We start from the raw sequence: 26,952 nt of genomic DNA, 5'->3' as shown, positions 1-26,952 counted from the left end.
GATTAAAGTAAAGACAGGCTTAGGAAATCACAAGAGCATTGATTGGGGAAGTGATAAATGTCCATGAAATCTTCACAATTTATGTTCAGAGATTGCAGTAAAGGCAGATGTAAGAAATTATAAAAGTATTAATTTGGGGAACCAATAAATGTGCATGAAATCTTCACAACTTATGTTCCTCTGCCATGGCTTCAGCCAGTCCCTGCATTCAGGGTCCCTGACTTCCTGAAACACCCCCCCATCCCAGGTTCAAGCAATTTTCCTGCCTCAGCCTCCCAAGTATCTGGGGTTACAGGTGCCTGCCACCATACCCAGCCAATTTTTGTATTTTTAGTAGAGACGAGGTTTCACCATGTTGGCCAAGCTGGTCTCGAACTCCTGACCTCAGGTAATCTGCCCGCATCAACCTCCCAAGGTGCTGGGATTAAAGTCATAAGCCACTGTGCCTAGCCTATAGGGAGGTTTTAAAACAACACTTTGCATCACTTCTAGGCCTTTTACCTAAGATCAAGTGTAAAAACCAAGTTGAGTTTCTTTAATAGATACAGGGCTATTCAGATTATCTATTTCTTCTTGGGTGAACTTTGGTAATTTGTCTTTCAAGGAATTTGTCAATTTTATCCATGGTGTTGAATTTAATTGGCATAAAAGTATTCCTAATGTTATTTTACTATCCCTTTATATCTGTAGAATCTTTAGTGATGCCACCTCTCTTATACCTTCTACTGGTAATTTTCTCTCTCTTTTTTCCCTGATCAATCTGGCTGAAAATGTATCAATGTTGTTGATTTCCCAAAGAACAAGCTTTGAGATTCATTGATTTTCCTCTAACTTATTTTCTTTCACTGATTCCCACTTTGATCTTTATTATTCCTTTTTTCTGCTTACTTTGGATTTAATTTGCTTTTTTTCCTCATCTTTAAGTGAAAACTGAAGTCACTGATTTGAGACTTCTCTTCTTTTCTAATATAATATTTAATGACATAAATCTTCCTCTAGGTACTGTTTTAGTGACAGCCCATATATTCTATGTTGTTTTCTATTTTCACTCACTTTGAATTGGTTTCTAATTTTCCTTTAGATTTCTCCTTTGACCTATGGGTTATTTAGAAGTATATTAGATGTCAGCTATTTGGGGATTTTCAAGGATCTTTCTGTCACTGATTTCTAATTTAATTCTAATGCGTCATATGCAGTATATTCCATAGAGAACATACTGTGTATGATGAATACTTTTGAATTTATTGAGACTTTTAAAAATGGGCCACAATATGGTCTAGATTCATAAATGTTCCATGGGCACTTGGGAAAAATCTGTATTCTGCTATTGTAGAGCAAAGTGTTCTACAAATATCAAGTCAAGTTAGCTGATAGTGTTGTTCAAATCTACTATATTATTTTTTGTTAGTTTGTTTGTTTGCTTTTGAGATGGAGTCTCATTCTGTAGCCCAGCTTAGAGTGCAGCAGCACAATCTCGGCTCCCTGCAATCTGTGCCTCCTGGGTTCAGGTAATTCTTCCTGCCTCAGCCTCCCAAGTAGCTGGGATTACAGGCGCTTGCCACATGCCTGGCTAATTTTTGTATTTTTAGTAGAGACAGGGTTTTGCCATGTTGGCCAGGCTGGTCTCGAACTCCTGACCTCAGGTAATCTGCCCACCTCGGCCTCCCAAAGTGCTGGGATTACAGACGTGAGCCATTGTACCTGGCCAAATCTACTGCATTCTTACTGATTTTCTGCCCACTTGTTCTATTAATTATTGAGAGAGGGATGTTAAAATATCTGACAGTTGTGCATTTTTCTATTTCTCTTTGATGTTTTATTAGTTTTTCTTTTATTCATTTTGAAGCCTTATTAGGTACAAAAACATTTATGATTGTTATATCTTCTTCACTGATCACATTGTCAGTATGAAATAACCTTTGATTCCTAGAAATAATTCTTTGCTCTGAAATGTATTTTGATATTAATATAGCTACTCTAAATTTCTTTTGACTAATGTTAGCATGGTATATCTTTTTCCATCTTTATACTTTTAACCTATTTGTGTCTTTATATTTATAGTGCCTTTATTATAGGCAGAATATAGTTGGGTCTTAGTTTTTCAATGTAATCTGACACTCTCTGCCTTTTAGTTGGGGTATTTAGACTATTTACATTTAATGTGATTACTGATACGATTAGGTTGAGCCACTCACCTTGCATATGTTCTCTATTCATCTCATCTGTTTTTTATTTCCTTTTTCCATTTTCCTTTGAATTAATCAAGTATTTTTATCATACCATTTTATCTCATTTTATCTCTCTTGTCAAATGGCCACAATTCTTTCTTTTTTTTTTTTTTTTTTTTTTTGAGATGGAGTCTCGCTCTGTCGCCCAGGCCAGAGTGCAGTGGTGTGATCTTGGCTCACTGCAAGCTCCGCCTCCTGGGTTCATACCATTCTCCTGCCTCAGCCTCCCAAGTAGCTGAGACTACAGGTGCCCACCACCACCACACCCAGCTAATTTTCTGTATTTTTAGTAGAGATGGGGTTTCACCACATTAGCCAGGATGGTCTCAATCTCCTGACCTCATGATCCGCCCTCCTTGGCCTCCCAAAGTGCTGGGATTACAGGCGTGAGCCACTGCGCCTGGCCTACAATTCTTTTTTTTAAATTGTAAACCTTAAGATAATACATTTTATTTGAAGAAAGGTGCTGAAGAGGTGTTATTGGTGTAGGGTGTTAAAATAATGGTAAGCTATGAAAAGGGGAAAAGGGCATTGAGGCTAAGGAGTTAGTATGAAAAAACAACAGACCAGTACACATGGGAATGTTGGTGTAGTTTTGTACTGGGGTGGTTAGATTTGCAGTCGCTGAAGCTAAGTTTGTAGGCAAAGACTGAAGGAGAGATGAATCTGGAATGGCAAGTTCAAATTAGTCACTAGAAGACCTCAAACCATCCCCCCTACAACCCCAGTTCTGTAGATATTGAAAGAATGGTGGACCCGGGGCCTGCTCTCTCTGAACTTGACTCCTCACTTCCCTATGAAAGCTGGCTTTGCTATGTGCCCTGTGATATATATCTGCCCCCACTTTACAAAAGTATGAACCTTGTCTCTGGTTTACCTCCAATGCCTAGAAAAATATGTTGCAGAATGCATGCTTCAGTAAATAATCTTTTAATCACTGAATATTTCAAGAATTCCACATAATTCTATATGACATTATTAACTATTGTAAATTTTTAAGTGGAGAAAAAGTACTATGTTGCCTTTATTTCATGAAGGCAACCTTAAGAGTTGGCATGAACACATCTATCCATCCACTTGTATTTGTGCTCATATACTCGTATCCCACTTACTATGGATGAATGGAATGATCTATCATCTAAAGTCAGTATTTCTTCTTCCTAACTTCCAATCGAAGGACATTATTCCAGAAATACTTCCTTGTATTTCCTACGTTATCAATTTTGTCCTCTCTGTGGAATATTTCCATTGGCATGCAAACATGCTATTATTTTTTCTCATCTTATAGAACATTAAACACAGCAATCTTGACTCTACTTCCTCTATAACTACTTACCTTTTCTCCATTCCTTTTTTGAGTGAAGCTTCTTGAAATTGTTGCCTGTGCTTACTGCATTCAACCCCTCTACTTAGTTCTCTCAGAAATCCCTTTCAGTCAAGCTTTCTCCTTATCACTTCACCCAAAGGACTCTTGTGAGGTCATCAGGGCTAGCCACTTTACTAAATCCAATGGCTGATTATCAGGTCTCATTTTATGTCAACTTTCAGCAGCATTTGATAAAATTGGCCACCATTTTCTTGAAATAATGTTTTCCTTTGGCCTTGTGAACATCATACTCTCCTTTACTGGTTGCTTTTCAATTTCTTTTTCTGGTTCCTCTTTACCCTTCTTTATTTTTATTTCAATAGGTTTTTGTGGGGAACAGGTGGTGTTTTATACATGAGTAAGTTTTTTAGTGGCAATATCTGAGGTTTTTGTGCATCCATCACCAGAGCAATGTACACTGTACCCAATGCGTAGTGTTTTATTCCTCGACCCCCTCCTACCCTTTCCCCCAAGTCCCCAAAGTCTATTGTATCATTCTTATGCTTTTGCATCCTCATAGCTTAGCTCCCACTTACCAGTAACAACATACAATGTTTGGTTTTCCATTTCCGAGTTACTTCACTTGGAATAATGGTCTCCAATTCCATCCAGGTTGCTGCAAATGCCATTATTTCGTTCCTTTTTATGGCTAAGAAGTATTCCATTGTATGAATGTGTATATATACATATACACATACATACATACATACATATATACCACATTTTCTTTATTCACTCGTTGATCGATGAGCATTTGGGCTGGTTCCTTATTTTTGCAATTGTGAATGCTGCTATAAACATGCATGTACAAGTATCTTTTTCATGTAATGATTTCTTTTCCTCTGGGTAGATAACCAGAAGTGGGATTGCGAGATCAAGTGGTAGATCTCCTTTTAGTTCTTTAAGGAATCTCCACACTGTTTTCCATAGTGGTTGTTATTAGTTTACACTCCCACCAGCAGTGTAAAAGTGTTCCCTTTTCACCACATCCACACCAACATCTATTTTAATTTTTTGATTTTTTTATTATGGTCGTTCTTGCAGGATTAAGGTGTTATCGTGTTGTGGTCTTGATTTGCATTTCCCTGATAAGTAGCAAGGTTGAGTATTTTTTCATGTTTGTTGGCCATTAGTATATCTTCTTTTGAGAATTGTCTATTCATGTCCTTAGCCCACTTTTTGATGAGATTGCTTGTTTTTTCCTGAACAGCTACAATTATTTGGCTTGTTATTTTAGTGGTTGCTTTAGGGTTTATAGTGCATGTCTTCAACTGATCACAGTCTACCTTCAAGTGATAATATATCATTTTAGTATAAGAAACTTACATCAGTATACTTCTTCCCTCCTAGTGTTTAAGCTATGACTGTCATCCGTTTTATTTTACACGTCGTAAATTCCATAGTAGTTTATTATTTTTGTTTAAACAATTACATTTTAAAGAGGCTTAAGTAATAATAACAAATCGTATATTTGTCCATGTTGTTACTATTTCCAGTGCTCTTCATTCCCTTGTGCAGATCTAGATTTCAATATGGTATCCTTCTTACTGCCTAAAAGACATCCTTTAATTTTTCTTGTAGTGCAGGTCTCCAGGTAAGAAAGTCTTAAGTCTTTAGAAGTCTAAAAATGTATTTATTTCTTCGTATCCATTATTCTCTTTTTGGTAATATCTAGTTGGCTGTGACACTAATCCACTAAACTTTCCGTTTCAATTATGGTATTTTTCAAATCTAGATTTCTATTTGGTAATTTTTCTCAATCTACTTGATTATTTTCATACTCGTGCTCTTTAATCCGCTTGTTTCTTTACGTGTAAGATGCACTTTATGTGATGTTTGGTGACTCTAATATCTTAAGTCTCTGTAGGTTGTTTCCTCTGTACATTGTTTCTGCTGGCTCTTGCCCATTATACATGTTTGTAATTTTTGATTAAAAACTTACATTCCTTGAAGCTGTCTTCCATTTTGCTTTTGCCAGGCACCTGGAAGGCATTAAAAACCTGATGTCACTTTAAATTTGCAGCTTGGGACTTTTTAGATTTTACAGCTTGTGTGTGAAGCCACCAGTGGAAAGGCTGCCCATGGTTATATATTAATGTATACACACTCTCAGGAGAGATGTTTTCCCTCAGGATGGACAATCTTGTCTGCTGTTCCAAGGGCTGCAGGGATTGAGGGGGCAGAAGACAGGGGAGGCAGACAGGTTGATTCATAGTTCCCTCCTACACTAAACCGATCTTTTTGGTGTCCTACTTTTTGATGTCTTTTCCTAACCCTCCCACCTTGGACAGGATCTAAACTTTGTCTGCTATTCTGCTGCCCCATCCTCATCCCAGACTATGAAAAGAGAGTTTCAGTATGACACTTGGCAACTATCTTAAGGGTGAAAAATGGCATCTAATTACTTCTTTGGGTTTCTACTTTCACTTTTTAATTTTAATTTTTTTGCCTCTGTGAACTCTTAATTATTTTGCAGCTCATTGATACATTTTTAAAAATGGTTCTTAATATGTATTCCAGAAGTTTTTGTTGTTTTTTGCTCCTTGTCAGCCCATGTTGCCGGAAATAAAATTCTTTCAACTTGTTCTTTAACAATTTACAGTATCCATATATTCTTTCCTGTTCCAGAAGCAATAGAGTGAGAACACACACTTAGGAGCCAAACTGGCCTGAGATTAAGATCCACCAGCAATGTGACCTCAGTAGCCTATTTACATTCTGAGCCTCAGTTTCTAATAGGGTTGGCGTGATAATTAAATGCGGTAATATATGAATAACACTTAAAACAGAGACTGACACTGGCAAGGATGGACTTTCTTGTTATCACTATCTGAAAAAGTTGAAAAATTGTGAGCCTGAGTAACAGTTATACATCTTACCCAATGGTTCACTAACCTCTGGTCCCTGGCTACCCTGGCCCCCTCTACCATGCAGTCACCCACACCCATGCTTATACTGATGGAGAGGAGTCAACTATGAGCTATTCACTGGATGACAGGCCCAGCTACTGTCACAGATGCACCCCAAGTCCAGGACAGAATGCTAGCAGATAGCTGCTGGTCTGAGAAATGTCATCATCATATAAGCCTGAGTGAAAACACAGCCCCTTTACTACTAAGAAATCTGAAAACAAACCAACATAAACAAACACAATTTTAAATTTTGTATTTTTTATGATGTCATTTATCCCAACAGCCATCTGACATCAATAGCCCTGATTACTAAAAGTCTCAACGTTATAGAAATGTTCTCCTTTTTTGAAAACCACGTTTATTTTTCCCCCACAATACAGCGCTCTCTGCAAAGACTTGAACTGATAACATAGCTCAGGGACTAACTCTGTCTTAGCAGAGTAGCAGCTGAAAAAAGAAGAGAATTCTTGACAAACAGGGAGACCAGGAATGCTCACTTCTAAAAACATTATTTATTCAGGGCAAGTGGTATTTCTGATGTGCGAATGAAGCTTAAACTTCAGCTTTAATTTATAAGAATTAGGAAATGCAGATTAAATCTCTGATGCCATAGTGTGAATTCAGTAAAGGTTAACTAATCTATGACGCAAAGACAAACGTTAGCTATCCTACGCTTATTATTCTGGAAATTTAATGAAAATTAAATAAGCAGACTCACGGAGTGTAAGAATTATCCCCCCGCCTTAACAGTGCTGTTTTCAGCCTCTGTTGCCTGAAACATTGCAGAATAATTCAGATTTTTTAACCCCACCTTTTTATTGAGTAAAACCAAAGTACTAAACTAATAAATGTGAAAAAGGATGTTGGGTTTAAAAAGAAAAAGCCTCTAGCCATAGAGCCTCTTAGATATTTTAAAAGTGAAGACTGAGAAGGAACGCACTGTTGCTAAATAGAATTAGAGGATTACGGTCAGTTTATAAACTTTTCAATATGGGATTTGAATGTTCTGATATTAGATATGATGTACATACTTTATTTATATAGTACCTCCCGAGAAGAAAAAAATCAATATTGTTTTATACAGTATTTGGCATGCTATTCACGTATGCAGTGATGTATACGATGTCAGAGCTAAAAAATAGCTTAGATACGATTTGGATTCAGCGCTGGGCGGGTCCACCCCCGCCAATCCCCGCCCCGTCCCCTCCCCCTCGCCTCGCCTCATCCCGCCCCCTCCGCCCCGCCCTCTCTGCCCCCCACCCCGCCCCCTCCGCCCCTCCGCCCCCGCCCCCGCCCCGTCCCCTCAACCCCGCCCCGCTCCGCCTTGTCCCCCTCCGCCCTGCCCCGCCCCGTCCCGTCCCCTCCGCCCCACACCGCCCCCTGAGGCATGCGCGGTGCGCCTGGCCGGCGGGGCTGGCTGTTTGAGAACTGCAGGCGGAGCTTCCTGGCCGGTGTCTGAAGTCGTCAGTTTACTGCTTGTAACGAACATAACGATCACTGGGAACCTGGAAGTAGAGACTCCTTTCTGCCGTCTCTCCGTCCCTCGGGCTGCTGCGAATCTCCCCCGACGCCGGTCGCCAGGACCCCGGGCTGGCTGAACGCCCGCACCGGTCCCGCCGCCCCAGGGCCCGCTACGCGCCCGGCATAATGGGAGAAAAATCACGACGGAAAGGCCCAGCCCCTTGCCATGCAGACGGGAAGCTTGCCCGCACGTGTGACCACCCTTACGTACCTTGGGGCTTCACCCCCGCTTCGCGGGCTCCAACAGCCTGGGTCGGGGCCTCCTTGTCCTGTATGGGCCTCTCGGCGGTAAGAACACAGTCCCGAGCCCCAGCGAGCTCGCGGGCCTCCCACCCGCCGTGCACAGGCTGCACTTCTGCGCCCCAGCACTGCACCTGCCTGACCACCTGGGTCACTTTTCCATTCTGATGACGTCCTGTACTTCGTGGCTGCAGGCTTCTCAAGCCCCAGGTCTGTGCAGGGACGAGCAAAGCAGCAGAATATCCGTGCCACATCTTTCTGGAGCACCCATTTTACTACCAGATTTGAAAGGAACGCAGTTAAGTAATTTCCAAGGTAAGTAATTAAAATTTTACGATGAAAAGGCTGGAAACTCTTCTGCTGGTAATAACTGTCGTGCCTGAAATGTCAGACTTTCTCTGAGAAAAAAACTGAAAACTTGTTTCCCATTATTTTAAATAGGAAAAATTATAGGGCACTTGAGCAAGTCAATAGAAAAAACCTACCAATTTCCTAACTCAAAGTGTGGCAGTAGGTTTAAGTTGCACATAAGTTAGGATGTAAAATGCTTAAATGTTGCCACTTGGTCACCCACATTTGATATGGTTGTTAACATGCAGTTGCCTTGGATGCAGTAGCTGTGGCTTGAGACCAGCAACATCACACGTGAACCTCCCCTTTGTCAACACACCAAAGCTTTTTGAAGTGACTGTCATGATCCTGATGGTCTACCAGTTGTTTCTGGAAGCAACATGTGGCTTTTCCAGCAAACTATTTAGTTTAAAGTGTTGTAATTTTTGAAAGCTCAAACATGATGTCTACAACCATCAGCCGAAAAATTTGAGACAGGTTCTTGCTCTTTTGCCCAAACTACACCACGATAGGGGCTCCAGCGATCCACCTGCTTCAGCCTCCCCAGTAGCTGAGACCACAGGTGTGTGCCACCATGCCTGTTAATGTCTAAATTTTTTGTAGAAACTACATCTCCCCACATTGCCCAGGCTGGTCTCGAACTTCTAGACTCAAGCAGTTTTCCTGCCTTGGCCTCCCAAAATGCTGGAATTACACACGTGAGTCATCGACTGCACCCAGCCTGAAAAATGTTTTGTGAGATAAATAGCTGCTATACAGTTTAGATATTAAAAACTAAGATGTGTTCTTCCAGGAAAGTAATAATTTCGGGTATATTCTGTGTCACATCCTGTATTATGAAATAGATGGCAAAAAAAATCCCATTTAATTTAAAGATGGAAGCTGTAACTTCAAGTAAATTTGGAGCTGAGGAGTCCTTTCGGGCTATGACCCCAGAATTCTGGGATTCTCTGTACTGATTTTTTGCTAGTGTCCACACACAAGCATTCCTTAATGCTGTGCGTTAAACAAATAGACCTTCTTTGACCCCAGATTTCTCTCCATTTACCATTCTGTTTCTCTGCTCCATGCAGCTACCTCACCTTCTGTCCTCTCTTGAACCCACTCCTTTCTAGCTTTTCTCCAGGGTACTTTGCTGAAAAGACTTATCTCAGTCATTTAGCTGCATTTGACACACGATACAACTGAGGAGTTCCACCCTTTCTTCTGCATTTTAAAGACCTTCCCTCCTGGATTCCCTCTCACCTTTATCTTCATCCTCCTGCTCCTCCTCCACCAGATCTCTAGTGATCCCCTCAGAATGATCCCACACAGTCTCATAGCTTTAAATACCATTCATCTGTTGATAACCACTAGGCTTGGGTCCTCTTCCCTGAGGGGAGCACCAAGAGTCATCCCTGACTCTATTCCCTTCTCCCCCAACGCCCATGCAACCACACAGCAAGTCCTGTGGCTCTTGATTGCAACCAGCATCCTGATTCACCATCTCCATTTCTACAACCAGTTTCAGTCACCTTCCTCTCCTACTGGTCTACTGCCAAAGATCCTCCAACCTCCCTGTATCCTGTGTTGCCCTCCTACAGTCCAGCCTCCCCTCAAGCATCCAGAGTGATCTCTTGAAAATATTAAAACATGATATAGGCATACCCCCACCCCTGTGTAAACCCTGCCACTGTCTACTCATTGCAGTAGAATAAAAGCTCAGACAACCTGGTGCCTGCCTCTTCAACCTCATCTCCTACCCTTGCTTGTTCTTCCTATGTGGGTCAGATTTTCTGGTCTCCAGAGCTGAAAACAATCTTAACTGACAGACATTAGATCATAGACTCTACCCACAGCATAAGGCATGGAAGGAAAAGTCTGAGAGATTGAAGGGCCAGAAAAGTTTGTTTAAAAAAAAACAACTGGAAACATAACTAACCTGTATGTATATACTCAAAAGAACGTGGAAACAAAATGAACTCTTTAGAAACTGAGCCAACAGACTTGCAAACAAATAGAAATACCTTTGGTCTTACTCTGAAAACGAAAAGAATCCTTAGTGAGTATACAAGAACAAAAATTGTACACATTTCTGGGTCATAATGCAATAAAACTAGAAATAATCAAAAGAGATTTTAAAGATGTTCAGCTTCCTGAAAATGTAAATTATCCTTTTAAACAAATTAATGCCTGCATCAGGGTGCAAATCCAAAACACAAATACCTTGCCTATAAAAATATCTTTTTGCAAACAACAGTGTATCCGGATGTAAGAGGAGAGCTCACTGACTCAGAAGCTCCCAGAGTGACCAGATGTGTTCATGGGAACCGGAGCACTGCCCTGCAGTCATTTGACATCACCTTATTACAAGTAGGACAGCCATGCTGGGAGATCCCCAGATGCCAGTAATAAGTCAGAGGATTCCCTCCTGAACGGGACTTCCCAGTCCTCTTTGGCACAGGGTTCCAGGCAGTGACCACAAATCCGTCGGTGAGGGCTTACAAGATCAACCTGCCCTCAGGCAGTGGAGTGGAAACTGGCACTAGCAGCTACAGTGGAAAAAATGAATGGCCTCTAAGAATATGTCATCTGCTCCATGCAAAGACTCTGGATCCCAGAAGTCCTCCTGGTAAAGACTCGGAGCCAGACAACTTCATTTCCTGTCACCTGGGCTGCTCTCCCTCTGGCAGCTATGGAAATTGGTGAAGCACAGGAACGTATTGGAAATGGCAATGATGTGCCATTCCAATGTGTGGAAGTGTACAAGTTAAGTAATATTTTAAAAACAGAACACACAACAATTTGCACAATCCGACCAAAGCTCTGTCATGTATGTTTCTAAACAAGTTTGGAAGAGAATTTGGAAATGGCTGAAATTTTTTTATAAAGCTCATGTTTTTAGTTTGTTTAAATGTAAAAGCATACACTTAGAAACAAGTTAGTACATAAAAATTTTTAATCTTATCTATCTGGAAGCTTCAAATACCTAGAATGAGGCATTTCCCAAAGGTCTCTGTAACTTGAATTTTACTGTAGTTTGAAAACTCTTGCCCAGCATAGTGGCTCACACCACTGTGCACTTTGCACCACTATGCACATCATTCAGCACTTTGGGAGGTTAAGGTGGGCAGATCACTTGAGCTAGGAGTTAAGAGACCAGCCTGGGCAACATGGTGAAACCCCATCTCTACAAATAATTTAAAAATTAGCTGGGAGTGGTGGCACTGCCGATAGACACAGCTACTCAGGAGGCTGAGGTGGGAGGATCCTTGAGCCCGGGAGGTCTACAGTGCAGTGAGCCATGATTGCACCACTGTACTTCAGCCTGGGCAACAGTGCCAGACCCTGCCCCCTCCCCCAAAAGAAAGAAAACTATTAGTTCATAGTGCAGTTGATGAAATAATGTACATCCACAAAGAAAGGAGCAATCATAATATGTATATAATTACTCAGTATTAAAATATTGTGTATAGTATTACATATATAATATTGAATACCTATAATGAATGGGGCACTGCTTTAAGCACTTTATGCTCATTATCCCACAAGAATTCTCTCTCCAGCAGGTCTTAGTATATTCAATTTAAAGGCTAATTAGTAAGCAATATATAGAATTGAACAAGAAACTACTTAAAACAGAAGGCTCTCGAAAATACAATGTGGAATGAGTAATGCAAGTTACAGAGATACACAGCACATTTATAGAAAGTGTAAAAACTTACAAAGTTGAACAGTATATTATTTAGAGAAACTATATTATTTAGAGATACTATGTAATAAAAGTATAATGAAAGTCAGGGAAATAATACTTTTTTTAAAGCTTCAGATGAATGATTGTCCTAGATGGGGTTACATTTCAAAAGGGCCAACCATGCAGATGGCTTCAAATGTAGTGGTGTAGGTGATGGGTACAATGTATTTATTTTACTTTTATGTGAGTCTGTGTATGTGTGTGTGTCTGTGTAATTTTGTATGTATAAAATAGTTCGTAATAATTTTTTTTTTGAGTTGGGATGTTTCTCTGTCTCCTAGGCTGGATTGCAGTAGCATGATCACCGCTCACTGCAGCCTCCACCTCTCAGGCTCAAGTGATCCTCCCGCATCAGCCTCCTGAGTACCTGGGACTACAAGTGTGCACCACCATGCTTGGCTAAATTTTTAAAATCTTTTGTAGAGATGGGGTCTCACTCTGTTGTCCAGGCTGGTCTTGAACTCCCAGCCTCAAACAATCCTCCTGCCTCAGCCTCCCCAAGTGCTGGTATTACAGGGTGAGTTGCTGTGCCCAGCCTATTTTTTTTTTATTTTTAAACAGCTTTATTGAGGAAAAATTCACATACCTTATGATCTGCTAGGGTTTAGCATAACCACAGATATGTGCAACCAAAACCATGGTTAAGTTTACAACATTTTTATTAGTCCTGTACCTTTTAGCTATCACCCTGTTTTTCCCTCCACCCCCTAACCCAGTTGTAAGCAACCACAAATCTAGTTTCCATCTCAATAGATTTGTCTTCTCTGGGCATTTCATATAAATCAATCCATATAAGTGTTTTTTCATATCTGGCTTCTTCACATTTGTCTCATTCCAGAAGGTGCCTGAATTTTTCCACAACTGGGAATACTAAGCTGTGGGGTGAATTTTTGGTTTCCAAGTGAATGTGAATGAGGCAGAGTGGAAGGAGAGTTCTTTTACTGAGGGAACGGAACAAGAACCAATGAAAGAGATCCAGCAGGAGGGGAGGCAGGAAGCGGGGGGGAGAGCTTCTTGAAGCAGATGAACAGAGCTCTGGGCCATGACAGCAGAATAGAAGGTGCAGTGCAGCGGGGTGCAGGTCCTGAGGGGGAGGGAGGGGGAATGTGGAAAACAGCAGGTCATAAACTCTGAATTCCAGCTGCTGGAGCTGTGGGTCCCAGGGGCCTGGTTATCCCCTCACAGGCAGGAGCTGGAAAGTGGGGCTCTGCTCAGGTCCAGGAAGGAAGTGGGTGCACGGGTGGTGTGGACATGTGCATGGAAGCCCACAATGTGAGGTCAGAACTTCAGGGAGAACCTGCATTTGGGCTCCAGGCTGGTTGGAAGTGTCCTTTCATTCAGCAGCCTTCTCATTAAGTGCCTGCTGTGTGACAGACACTGCAGAGCACAGGGATGCAATCTTACCTGTCCCAGCTTTCCAGGCACCCCACGCGCTTTCAAACAACCAGCTCTCATGTTTCATGGAGCAAGAACTCACTACCACCGGGACAGCACCAAGCCATTCCTTCCAGGGAGTTGCCTGGAAGGCTGGGACGTGGTTATTTTCCATCTCCCCACGGTTCATGGAACTGTATTATGCATAGAATTGGCAAAGTACAACTATCATTGATTAGTAATTGAAGAAACAAAGATTTTACCTTCATGTTTTTTACAAAATGCAATATCTGAGATGTAGCATTCTATATCTTTGGCTTCTTTAATGTTAGCTATACAGACAAAATAGAAAATGAAAAAATTTTTTCCAATATTAAATATTCACATTGATGTCTGTATTAGTCTATTTTGTGTTGCTATAAAAGAACACCTGAGGCTAGGTAATTTATGAAGAAAAGAGATTTATTTGGCTTATAATTCTGCAGGCTGTACCAGCCTGGCACCACCATCTGTTTCTGGTGAGGACCCTAGGAAGCCTCCAGTCATGGTGGAAGGGGAAGTGGAGCAAGGAAGGAAGGAGGTGGGGAGCCACACGCTTTCCAACAACCAGCTCTCATGTTTCATAGAGCAAGAACTCACTACCACTGGGACAGCACCAAGCCATTCCTGAAGGATCTGCCCCTAAAGACCCAAACACCTCTCACTAGGCCCTGCTTTCAACATTGGGAATCAAATTTCTTTCTTTCTTTCTTTCTTTCTTTCTTTCTTTCTTTCTTTCTTTCTTTCTTTCTTTCTTTCTTTCTTTCTTTCTTTCTTTCTTTCTTTCTTTTTTTGAGGTGGTGTTTCGCTCTGTCTCCCAGGCTGGAGTGCAGTGGCACGATCTCAGCTCACTGCAAGCTCTGCCTCCCGGGTTCATGCCATTCTTCTGCCTCAGCCTCCCGAGTAGCTGGGACTGCAGGTGCCCACCACCACGCCCGGCTAATTTTTTGTATTTTTAGTAGAGACAGGGTTTCTCCGTGTTAACCAGGATGGTCTCGATCTCCTGACCTTGTGATCTGCCTGCCTCGGCCTCCCAAAGTGCTGGGATTACAGGCATGAGCTACCGCACCTGTCCTAGGCCCCACTTTCAACATTGGGAATCAAATTTCTTTCTTCTGTTTTGTTAAAGAGATAATCTCACTTTGTCACCCAGGGTGGAGTGAAGTAGCACAGTTATAGCTCACTATCGAAGCCATGGCTGAGCTGAGCCATAGCTTACTGTGGCATTCAACTCTTGGGGCTCCAGAGGTCCTCCCACCTCAGCCTCCTGACTAGTTGGGATAACAGGCTCGATCCACCATGCCCAACTAAGTTTTTAATTTTTTGGAGAGACAGGGTCTTACTAGGAGGTCAAATTTCAACATGAGATTTGGGAGGGGACAAATATTCAAACTATATCAATGTCAGTAGGTTTTTTTCCTCATAAAGAGTATCTATGTGTTAGGAACTTTAGATGTTTAAAAAGTGGTGGAGGGGGAAGAAGTATATAATAAGGGACACACACTTTATAATTTCCTCACATTTTAAATTACTCCAATAACTAATACATAGATGGATTTATAGGTCTGGAATTTTTTCAGTGAGACATTTGTTTATAATTAAAATGTGGATTTTATCTCCTTATTCCTTTTTAATTCAGTCCCAGGCCTGAGCCACCATCAAAACCTTCCGACATTGAAGCTGGGGTTTTTCCCTGAAAATGTTGCTTGTTAGGAAAAAAGGAAGCAGTTGCCTTGAGCCAGCTGACCTTGGCTGCCATGCCACTCTCACAGAGGAGTGTTATTCAGTGGGAAGTTTTGCTCCCTGCATGGCACCACAGCCCCTCAGCCCTGAACTCAGCAAACACTGTCCCATTTTGCCCCCAGTAACAAGCACAGGGGCACCATCACAGGCTAGTACCCAGTGTGGACTAAGTCTTGGGAACTTACTGGAATTGTTGGAAGATATGTCCCTTTTTAGTAATGCACATGGCCGTAAATATTAGGTACAATTTGAGTTCAGACTCAATTCATCATGTGTTTTGGCTCAGCTGTGGCCTGCATATGGTGTTGCTGATAATAGCAATTAAAATGCTGGTGAGCCACAGAAAGAAAAATCCTGTGTTTTCTGGAAGCTTCAAACACCTTTGGATTTGTTCCTTAATCACCTGGGAGGAAGAGAATCTACAAAAACTGGAAACACAGTGGCCAGCATGCAGCCCTTGAGAGGCTTGCTGAGCTATGAGGGTCTGGAGGAGGAGGAAGCTCTGCATTGTTTCTGCAGCCCCCGTGCAAAACAATGTTGAATTCCAGTGTGATATTGAAATGAATGTGTTTTATTGCAATGTTGAATCTTAAATTTTTTATTAAGTCGTTTGTTCACAAATGGAAACAACAAAATTACAAATTATTTAAAATTTTCAGATTTTATAACCTTCCTGTCCTCTAGCAAAAAAAAAAAAAAAAAAAGGAAGAGAGAAATTTGATTCCCAATGTTGAAAGTGGGGCCTAGTGAGAGGTGCTTTGGTCTTGGGGGCAGATCCTTCAGGAATGGCTTGGTGCTGTCCCGGTGGTAGTGAGTGAGTTCCTGCTCTATGGAACACGAGAGCTGGTTGTTTGAAAGCATGTGGCACCCCACCTCCTTTCTTCCTTGCTCCACTTCCCCTTCTATCATGACTGGAGGCAGCCTGAGCTTCAGAAGGGAGGCAGTCCTTTAAGACAGCCATGTCCAATATAAACAGAATATGAGCTATGCCTGTCTGTAGTTTTAAATTTTCTAATAGCCAGGTTAAGGAAACTAAAGAGAAACAGGTGGAATTGATTTGTAATAATATAATTTATTTGACCCAATGTATCCAAAATATCATTTTAATGTGTGATCAGTATAAATTATTAATGAAACATTTTACATTTCTTTGTCCTAAATCTTTAAAACTCACTCCATATTTTACACCTCTAGCATATCTCAGTTCAAAGCAGCCAGATTCCAGATGTTCTGAGAGCTCTGACTCCCTGAACTCAGGAAGGTGAAGGGCCTGAACCCCACTTCTCTGCCAGGATCGAGGGAGCTCCCCCTCCCTACCCACATCTCTTCTCAGTCCCAAAGGAAGAGAGAGTGCCCTGAGAGAGCAGGGGCTGCCAGCAGGAGGTGGCCACACGTAGGCCACTGCTGCGGATCTGCTGCTTGGTGGGGCCATTCTCCCCTCCAGAGATCAGAGGACAGTGGGGTCCCTGGAGTTGGGACCTGTCCACAGCCTTGACCTCCAGAGTTTAGATTTGGAAGGAATAGATTGCAGACAAATGCCTTACCTTGCTATTTGGCCTTTGCCTTAGTGGTCAGGCTGTCATCTATTTCCTCCTGTGTTGTGTGATACTGTGTGAGTTTTAAGCACATACATGTCTACACGCACTTCTTCATAATTCAAGGGACCCAACTTCTAATAAGGAGAAAAGGAATTCAGTACCTAGACGGTCCCTGTAGTGTGCCAGCTAACTTGTAGTCAGCATGTTGTTAATCCTGGCCTCCTGTCAGCTCTGGGTGTGTTAGTTAGCTTTTACTGTGTAATGAGCCATCCCAAAACTTATTTAGCTCATGATTGAGTAAGTCAGCAATTTATGGCAGGCTGCTGCCATAAATTAATTGCTATACCTATAAAACCTGCCATACCTTTATAAGGTATAGCAATCCTCATGCGTGTGTATGGGAGAAGGGGGTCAGCTGCTGGTGACCAGGCAGCTCTGCTGTTGAGAGTGAGTTGGCTGTGGACTGGGCAACTTTGGTTCTCTTCCCCAAAGTGTTTCATCCTCTAGCAGGCTAACCTGGGCTTGTTGTCATGGAGATGGCAGGGTTCTGAAAGAAAAGAAGCATTCAAGACCTTTTGAGACTGGGCCCAAAACTGCCAGCTGGATCCAAGTCTTGGGAAACAGATTCTAACTCTGGATGGGAGCAGCTGTAAAAGTGCATTGCAAAGGGTGTAGATACAGGGAAGGCTGAAGAAACACATATAAAGCACTCCACATGTTTGGAAATTCTTTTCATCCCATTTTGGTATTTGTAGGCTATTACTGCTCTTCAACACAGACTAAATCAAAATGCTGTGCCCAAAACAACCTCTTACTCTGAAAGCAAGTGATGTAAACATAGATCTGCTGAAAAGACATTTCCTCCTGCTGCAATTTAGTCAAGCAGCTGAGCACGTCTTGAAGCCGTCCTTTGATTTTAACAGGGCAGAGCCATTTTCTAAGACTGCCCACCACCTCTCCCCGCAAAGCTGAGCTGCTGCAATGAAGCAAATCCCCACAGCACACAAGGAAATCAGACACAGCTAAGGTTCTCACCCCTGATGCACCTTACAATCACCTGGGTGGCAGGGGGCTTTTAAAATTCCCAAAACCCAAGTTGCAACAGACCAGTGAAATCAGAAGCCCTGGGGTAGGATCCAGACATCCTTGCTGTTTAAAGCTCTCCAGCTGGTTACAGTGTGTGGCCAGAATTGAGAACCACAGCATGAAACCAACGTCTTTTGATGAACTAGTAGCAAATGGTTTCTCAAATGAATGTGAAGTCTTTGCTGCCGAGCTGTAGCATTTCAGTCTTACTTGCATTATTTACATTATTTACGTACTATCTTTTGCAGGACTTGACCTCTGCTCCTGGTTTTGTTTCTGATTCAACTCAATTTCACAAGTACTGAGTGCGTATGATGAGCAGAGCACTGTGCTAGTTATTGTGGCCTTTGTTTGGGGAGGACTTTGCTGGGAAATAAAATCACATCGTCAGAAATAAGAGTCTTACTACTTACAAATTGAGGCAAAAATGGGAAGACCTAGGGGGTCTCACTCAAGGGTTAGGACACTAATAGGTACATCAGAATGTTACAGTTCATCTGATGATGCTGTGAGTGGAAGTGTCCCACTTTGAAACAAAAAACACTGCTGTTACTCTGAGATACTAAGTTATGTGTGCAAATATGTGGTATTTAAATATTTTGTTGATATATAACATGCATATAGAAATATGTGCATAAAGCATTCACTTAATCTCAATGTATATTGTGACAAAATTAATACACATGGGTAACCAAGAAATAGAAGCAGCCTCACTCATGTGGCCCACAAGTGCTTTCTCCCTCCCTCCTCTTCAAATGTACCAATGTCTTAACAGCTGACATTATAGATCAGTTTTGTCTTTCTGTGCAAGTCTTTCGTTACAGAAAAATTTAAATATATAAAAAATGAACAAAATTGTATAATAGAGCCATGGCCCAGCTTCAACAGCTAATAATCATGTGCCATTTTTGTTTCTTCTGTACCTCAGCCCTTTCCCTACCACTGCTCATTTTATTTATTTTTTTAGTTCTTTTTTGGTGAGGTAAGATACACATGCATTGAAAGACACAAATCTTAATTATACAGCTTTGAAAAATAAATACACCTATATAACCTTCACCTCTTTTCAGAATGGAATATTTCCACCATCCCCAGAAGACACCCTCATGCTCATTCCTAGGCAATTTTTAACTCCCCCAGAGGAAAGTACTGTTGCGGAGGTTTTTCAACCGTAAGTTCATTTTGCTTGAAATCATACAATATACATTTTTATGTCCAGCTGTCTCAGCATAATATTTGTGAGACACCTCCATAGTGTGTGTTTTAGTAGTTTGTTCCTTTGTATTCCTGAATAGTATTCTGTTGTATGAAACCACTGTGGTTTGTTCATACATTTCTCTGTTGATGAATATTTGGGTTATTTCCTGTTTTGGGCTATCATAATAGTAAAGATCTATGAACATTCTTATACAAGTACTTTTTTGTATTGTTTTATTCCTTTATCAGCATTGAAGTGACACATTTTTTCATTTTTTAGCAATTGCTCCAAGGATTACAATGTGCATCATTAACATTCTCACAGTCTAGAGTTAATATTGTACTATTACAGTGAGTGTAAAATAGAAAAACTTACTACAGAATAGCACCATTTATCTCCTATCCTTTGTGCTGTTGTTGCTATAAATTTTACATCTGCAGATGTCATAAACCCCACAACACAGTGTTATATTTGCTTCAGTCATAGATCTCTAGATGAAATTAAGAGGAAAATAAAGAAAAATACATAATAAATATTTGGAAGGAGACGTTTTGAGGCCACAGAAACATACTGTTTCTTCATCCACAATTTTTGCATTCGTTGATGACTCTTTCCTGCAGTAGTGATTACTGTGGTGTTCTAGTGGTAGTTTTCTATTTGTGCTCCTTCAACATTTATTACTTGGAATTCTTCTGTAAGTAAGATTTGTCTTTCCTTCCTGATTTATTTAATCTTTTCTATATCAGTATGGACTTGTGGATATTTATTTTATGTTGTTGGTTATAATTTAGTGCTGTCATAATTATTTGCCACTCACATTGTTCCACCTTGAGTCATAGAGCGCTCTTCCAGGTTGGCTTCTTTTGACATGTCCCCACCCTTTTATGTTTTTTAAAAGCACTTTCTTATTTTCTGGCACTGCAAGTTGCTCTAGTCTTATCTTGTGTTTTTCATGGCAGGCCTAGAATTAGTCATTTCTCCAAGAAGCCTTGGTTTCTTCTATAGGAGAATGATATTTAGAAACCAGGATCTGGGTACTGGGTGTGCTCATTAATACTGGGATATCACTGCTTCAAGGCCCTCTCAGCATAGTTTGGAAACACATGAATGTTTCCAAACATGTATGCATGAATACAAACTCAGCATCTACCTATCTATATCTGTCTAAACAGATACATTAAAATAGACATGGGTTAATACTGACATTCCTAACTCCAGTCCAGCACTTTAGGGTTTATTCTAGCATTCTCTCTTTGTTTATTTATAACTCTTTCACCTACAGAGACAAACTGGGCTCTAATTCTCTAAAATATATTTGCTAACATGGAAAATCATTTCAGAATGGCTAACCCATACCCTGAAACAAATTTGCCAACCAGAATACAGTATGTTTGTGTGCAGTTCTTGAGTCTTACAGTATGCAGTCAAAACAGTATTTTCCAAGGTTACTTAGGTGAAGACTTTTTTCCCCCACACTCTTCAGTATGGGTCAGTCATAATTTTTAATGCAGTAAGATTCATTTGTCACCAACTGCATTCCATCTGACTTGCCCACCATCTTTGTTGACTTTTAAATTTACATAGAGTAAAACTCATTCTTTGTAACATACAGTTTTATGAGTTTTGACAACTGTATAGAGTTATACATTCATGTTCACAGTAACAGAACTGTCTCATCACCTCTAAAATTCTCTATTGTTGATGCCTCTTTGTAGTCAACCCCTTCCCCAACCGCATTCTTTGGCAACCACTAATCATTTTCTATCCCTATAATACTGCCTTTTCTAAAATATCATATAAATAGGATTATAGAACATATACAACACAGATGAATCAATTGGGTTTTTTGTTGTTGTTGAGTTGTCAAGAATCACTTGGCAATATATGTGAGAGTTTATTTTGGGGCTCTCTAGTCTATTCTGTTGGTCTATATGTCTGTCTTTATGCCAGCACCACATTGTTTTGATTTCTGTAGCTTTGTACTAAGTTTTGAAATCAGGAAGTATGAGTCCTCCAACATTGTTATTTTTCAGGATTGTTTGGACTATTCTGGATCCTGAAATTTTATATGAATTTTAGGATGAATTTTTCTATTTTGCTCAGGACATCATTGGGATTTTTACATTCTTGGTTTAGTTAATTCCTAAGTATTTTATTCTTTTTGATGCTATTGTAAACAGAATTTTCTTAATTTACTTTTCAGATTATTCATTATTAGTATTTAGAAACACAGCTGATTTTTGTACACCGATTTTCTATTGTACCATTCAGCTGAATTTGTTTATTCTAACAGGTGTGTGTGTGTGTAATCTTTAGGGTTTTCTATATCTAAGATCATATCATCTGCAAACGCATATAATTTTACCTGTTTCTTTTCAGTTTGGATGCCATTTGTTTCTTCCTCTTGCCTAATTGTTCTGGCTAGAACTTTCAAGCCATTTTGAATAGAAGTGGTGAAAGCAGGTCTCCTTGCTCTGTTCCTATCTTAGTAGAAAACCTGTCAGTCTTTCACCATTAAGTGTGATGTTAGTGTGTGTTTTTCATATGTGGTCTTTATTATATTGAGGTAGCTTCCATCCCCTCTGCATTTGCTGAGTGTTTTATCATGGAAGGGTGTTTAAATTTTGTCAGATGCTTTTTCTACATCAGTTGAGATAATCATGTGATTTACCACTGCATTCTGCTACTGCAGTGATGTTTGAATGTTCAACCATCCTTGCATTCCAGGAATAAATTCTACTTGGTCATAGTGTATAATTATTTTAATATGCTGCTGAATTTAGTTTGTTGGTATTTTGTTGAGGATTTCTGCATTGATATGCATCAGGGAAGTGATACGTGTCTCCAGTTTTCTTGTCTACTTTTTTTTCTGACTTTGGTATCAGGGTAATTCTGACCTCATAGAATGAGTTTAGAAATGTTCTCTGATTTTCAGTTTTTTAGAAGAGTTGGATTCGTGTTATTTAAATGTTTGGTAAGATTCACCAGTGAAGCCATCTGATTCAAGGCCTTTGTCAGAAAGTTTTTGATGACTGATTCAGTCTTCTTCATAGTTATGAGGTCTATTCTAATTTTCTGTTTTTTCGTGATTCAGTCCTAGTAGGTTTTGTATACCTAAGAACTTGTCTATTTTATCTAGACTGTCCTATTTGTTGGCAAACTGTTGTTTATAATACACCTCTTGTAATTCTTTATTTCTATAGAATTCGTAATAATGCCCCACTTTTATTTTTGGCTTTGAGCCTCTTTTTCTTAGTCAATCTAGCTAAAGTTTGGTCAGTTTTGTTCACCTTTTCAAAAACCAACTTTTGGTTTTGTTTATTTACTGATACGGAGAGATTTATTTCTGTCATATACTGTTTGTTATTTAGATCCCTTATAGCTTTTTTGTTCTTCATTTCCTGCATTCTGTCTTCTTTTGCATTTAATTGATTTTTGGTAATGAAATGTTTTAATTTCCTCATTTCCTTTTGTATATGTTCTAGTGTGTGTGTGTGTACCACCATGGGATTACATTTAACTTGCAAGTTTATTCATTTTATTCAATTATATAAACATACTGTAATTTATTTATCCATTCTACCCTTGATGGTCCTTTGGATTTTTTTTTAATTATTGGACTTTTTTTTAGAGCAGTTTTAGATTTACATGAAAAATGAGTGGAAAGTACAGGGAGTTCTCATATATCCAGTCTCCTGCCCACATGCCCTGTTGTTACCCTTACAGTCTTGTCTTGTGGTACATTTGTTACAGTTGATGAACAATGTAGAAACATTATTATTAACTAAAATTCATTAGAGGTCACTCTTTGTGTTGTACCTTCTATAATTTTGAGAAATGTGTAATGACATGACATGTATCCATCATTAATGCAGCATACAGAATAGTTTTGCTGTCTTAAAATATCCCTTGTGCCTCAGCTGCTTGTTCCTTTCTTTCACCCTCCCCCTCCCACAACCCTGGCAACTACTGCTCTCTTTACTGTTTCCATAGTTTTGCCTTTTACAGAATATCATATAGTTGGAATTCTATGGTACATAGCATTCAAGTGGCCTCCTTTCACTTACCAATATGCATTTAAGTTTTCTGTGTGTCTTTTCATGGCTTGTTAGCTCAGTTTTAAATCAAGGAATAATAGTTCATTGTGTGAATCCAAAACAGTTTATCTATTCACCTATTGAAGGGCATCTTGATTGCCTCCAAGTTTTAGCAGTTATGAATAAAGCTGTCATAAACATTTACATGGAAGTTTTTGTGTGGATATAAGTTGTCAGCTTACATATGATAAGTGTATACTTAGCTTTATAAGGAACTGCCCGGCTGGGCACAGTGACTCACGCCTGTAATCCCAGCACCTTGGGAGGTTAAGGTGGAAGGATTGCTTGAGCCCAGTAGTTCATGACCAGTCTGAGCAATATAATGAGGCCTCATCTCTACAAAATAAATTTAAAAATTAACCACATGTGGTGGTGCCTGTTGGTGTTAATATCATTGTTATGCAACCTGCTCTAGGAAATGACGGTCCTGTGTTCTCTAAGATAAACCTAATGAGAAGCACTCAAGTCAGTAGTCACAATCCATCATTAGCAAAAGCTCAGAAAATAAGATGTTAAATGCCTGGCCATTAAGTTTTCTTATTTTTGTTTATTTCTACAGAATCATCTCCCCTGCCCCACAAACAGGAAAGAAAAGACAAGAGAAGCACCCCAGAAGAGGAGGGGAGAAGTGCCCCAGAAAAAATCATCCAGTCTCTGAAGCTTTGCCCAGGTGGGCACAGGCCAGCCAGCCTCTCCTCTAGTTGCCCAGCTGGTTGCGGGCTGTCATTTAACCTTCCGCCTGGCATACTTTTGAGTGTGCAGAAGTGCTGCACGCCCTCTTCTTTGAAAACCTGTTGAGCAAATGCGTCCGCATTTTATGCACCTTCAACCTCCACAGCCAAAGGCCCCCAAGACCAAACATGCTGTGCACTCACAGCAGCTCTTTGTGTCCTGCTCCTGGCCGATCTCCTGCATCATCTCATTGAGCTTCACTGAACTCTGCATCTGCATGCTCTGTGGAACTCAGGGTCTTCATTTTCCGTGGAACTCAGGGTCTTCATTTTCCGTGGAACTCAAAGTCTTCTTGCTCTGTGGAACCTGGGGTCTCCTGGCTCCACAGAACTCAGGGCCTTTGTGCTCCATGGAACTTGGGGTCTGTGTGATTCATGGAACTCGGAGTCCTTGTGCTCTGTGGTACTCGGGGTCTGCATGCTCCGTGGAAAGCACTGGGATGCACTTGACCCCCCACATGCACACATACATCCTTCATTTTATTCCTGGCCCTCACATGTCCACCCTGTGAGGCTTCTTCACCCCCACTCTCCTTTGAGCTCATGCCGGGTCTTTCGGGCTGGCCTGAAGCATGGGTGTTGGTAGGAAGGAGTGGCTGAGGTCATGCCTTCAGGCAAATTCTGCTAGTGTCGCACCTGATGGAGCTGCCTGGGGAGGATGTTTCCTTGGAGGACACGCCCTGGCAGCCAATGGCTTCTTATGGTGCCTGCATTGCTGCTGCTGCCATGGGGGCGCCACAGGGCCACACTGGGGGCTGTTCTGGAATTGGTGGTTTCCATTTCCAGGTTAGGTAGGGACTGGCAGGCACCTTGGCTGTCCTTGTGGCTTCTGTCCTGGCCCTGGTCCTCCCCAGGCTGCTGATTTTCTGGGCTGCTGCTCTTCCAGGAGGAATTAAATGTGGGAATGGCTGAAACCTCAGCTTTGGATTTGCAGAGACCCTAGGCTGTGTCATGAAGAAAGGGAAAGGATTGCAGATGGTGGCGGGATCAGCTGAAGGCAGGGCCTTCACTGTGATGCTGGATGATGCTGGATGTTTGCAAACATTGGGATGTTTGCATACAGCCCAGGTTCAGTTCGGTGGCCCATCAGCGAGTCGTGGATCTGGTCTCACTCACAAGCCATGGACAACATGAGCTCAATTTGCCAGGACTGTTGGGGTTAGGGAGAACTCAGCGTCAGGGCGGCTCTGGTTCCTTCTCATGCTGAAACTCTGCTGGTGTTCCTCCATGGGGCCCTTCTGGGTTTTTCTGAGGTGCCCCTCTTGCTGGAATTGAGGATGAGAAATGTTTTCAGTGGGTTTGCACCCTCCACACATATGTAAGAGATGTTTTGTTTCATTCCTGTCAGTATCCATTGCTGCAGCTTCCTAAAGTAGTGTCTGTTAAAAGGCAGGGACCCGGTGTCCAGGCTACAGAGGGTGACTCCAGGTTTCACACCACCACTGTGGACCAGTGTGCCTATGGCCTTAGGAGAATTCCCAGATAGCACAAGGGGGCTGCCCCAGAGGGTGTTCAGTTTGTTGCCAACAGTTGCTGAAGCCAAAGTCTGCAACCTTGATGTTCAGGTCAAGCAGCCAGAAACAGGATTTCTGGCTTTAGGTCCCTGTGGACAATGCCGTTCTCTCCTTCCCAGGCTACTGATGTCCTGGGTTGCTCCTCTTATGGTAGAAGCTCACGATGGAATGGCTGGAGCTTGGCTGCCTCTGGTTAGAGCCTGGGTTCTGTATTGCAGACATGACCCAGCAGAATTCCTCATGAGCCCCTTTTGTCATGGGTGCGACTGCTGGGGCCGGGGTTGTCGTGGGTAGTAAAGGTATTTACCAAGACAGTTGTGAGTAAAGAAAGGCAAATTTATTACAGAAACTGTGAAAATACATTGCAAGAATGCAACATGCAGCACAGCAGAGAAGGGGCTGTCTGCAAAGATAAAGGTCTGGAGGAAAGTTTTATAAGGTTGTGCTGGATGAGGCTATGTGCAGGTGAGCTTGTGCTATATGCTAAGAATATGTTGGAATAATTTTAACTGCCGGGACTTTCCTCTTCTCATGCCCAAGGGAAACGCCCTGCTGCTTTTAGCTGTCTTGTAACCCACATGCCTTTTCGCTTCTGAAGTTGCAAGATAATGGCTATGGTTTTTCACACAAAAGGGTTGCAGACTGGGTTAGGTCCCCGTACTGCCAACCTGGCTCTTTCCCAGTTTCAGTTAACTTACTGGTTTACTAGAGCCCCACACCTTTTTCTTTCATATGGCCATGATCCAGGAGGTAATACGTCACCTCCCCTCCACTAGAATGCTCCATGGCCAGGGGTAATCCTCACCTCCCCTCCACTAGAGTGCTCCATGACCGGGGTAATCCGTCACCTCCCCTCCGCTAGAGTGCTCCATGACCGGGGTAATCCTCACCTCTCCTCCACTAGAGTGCTCCATGGCCAGGCAGTGTTTCCTGGGTCCAGAGCACCTCAAACAATTTCAGTGTTGTGGTGACTCAGGGCCTTCACCATGCAGACTTGGCAGCATAGTCTAGAGGCTGGAGGGGCTCTGTGACTCCCATTAATGACAGTCACTGCCACGGTTTCCCCAAGCAGGATGTACCGGGAGAACTGCTCCATGTTGGCTCAGCAGAATGTTATTACAGGTAGCTCAAAAAGAGAGGGAACAGGCCTTCTCTAGATTATTTCAGGGAACGAGCTATTATTTGAATGTTAATTTACTTCTATTTTATCAATTAAAAATGTAAGGCCCAAGAAACTTGTTAGGAAGAATGAATAAATTGAATAAATATTGTTAAACTTTA

The 26,952-nt window shown here is 41.4% G+C and overlaps 1 protein-coding gene across 8 annotated transcripts in view; it reads left to right on the top strand.

Annotated features, from left to right (window-relative positions):
- The window catches only part of LOC129458829 (putative uncharacterized protein LINC02693), a 44,749-nt gene extending 17,797 nt beyond the window's left edge, over nt 1-26,952 (top strand). For 3 of the 8 annotated variants that reach the window (XR_010114769.1, XM_063613857.1, XM_055235108.2), the window contains 2 exons: nt 8,462-8,582; nt 23,986-26,952. Coding sequence is in view for 5 of the 8 variants with exons in the window: in XM_063613857.1 (XP_063469927.1) it covers nt 8,462-8,582; nt 23,986-24,224 (360 nt within the window). In the remaining 3 variants the exon portion in view is untranslated. Of the gene's footprint in view, nt 1-7,814; nt 8,583-10,857; nt 10,971-12,632; nt 12,869-18,379; nt 18,437-19,201; nt 19,303-23,985 lie in introns of those variants that run through there. The other 5 variants (XR_008649739.2, XM_055235107.2, XR_008649740.2 and 2 more) reach the window with 5 other exon arrangements.

The sequence above is a fragment of the Symphalangus syndactylus genome, chromosome 19 (assembly GCF_028878055.3).
Source record: "Symphalangus syndactylus isolate Jambi chromosome 19, NHGRI_mSymSyn1-v2.1_pri, whole genome shotgun sequence".
Lineage (NCBI taxonomy): Eukaryota > Metazoa > Chordata > Mammalia > Primates > Hylobatidae > Symphalangus > Symphalangus syndactylus.
Note: the sequence above shows the minus strand (reverse complement) of the source record. Positions and strands in the feature narration are given on the sequence as shown.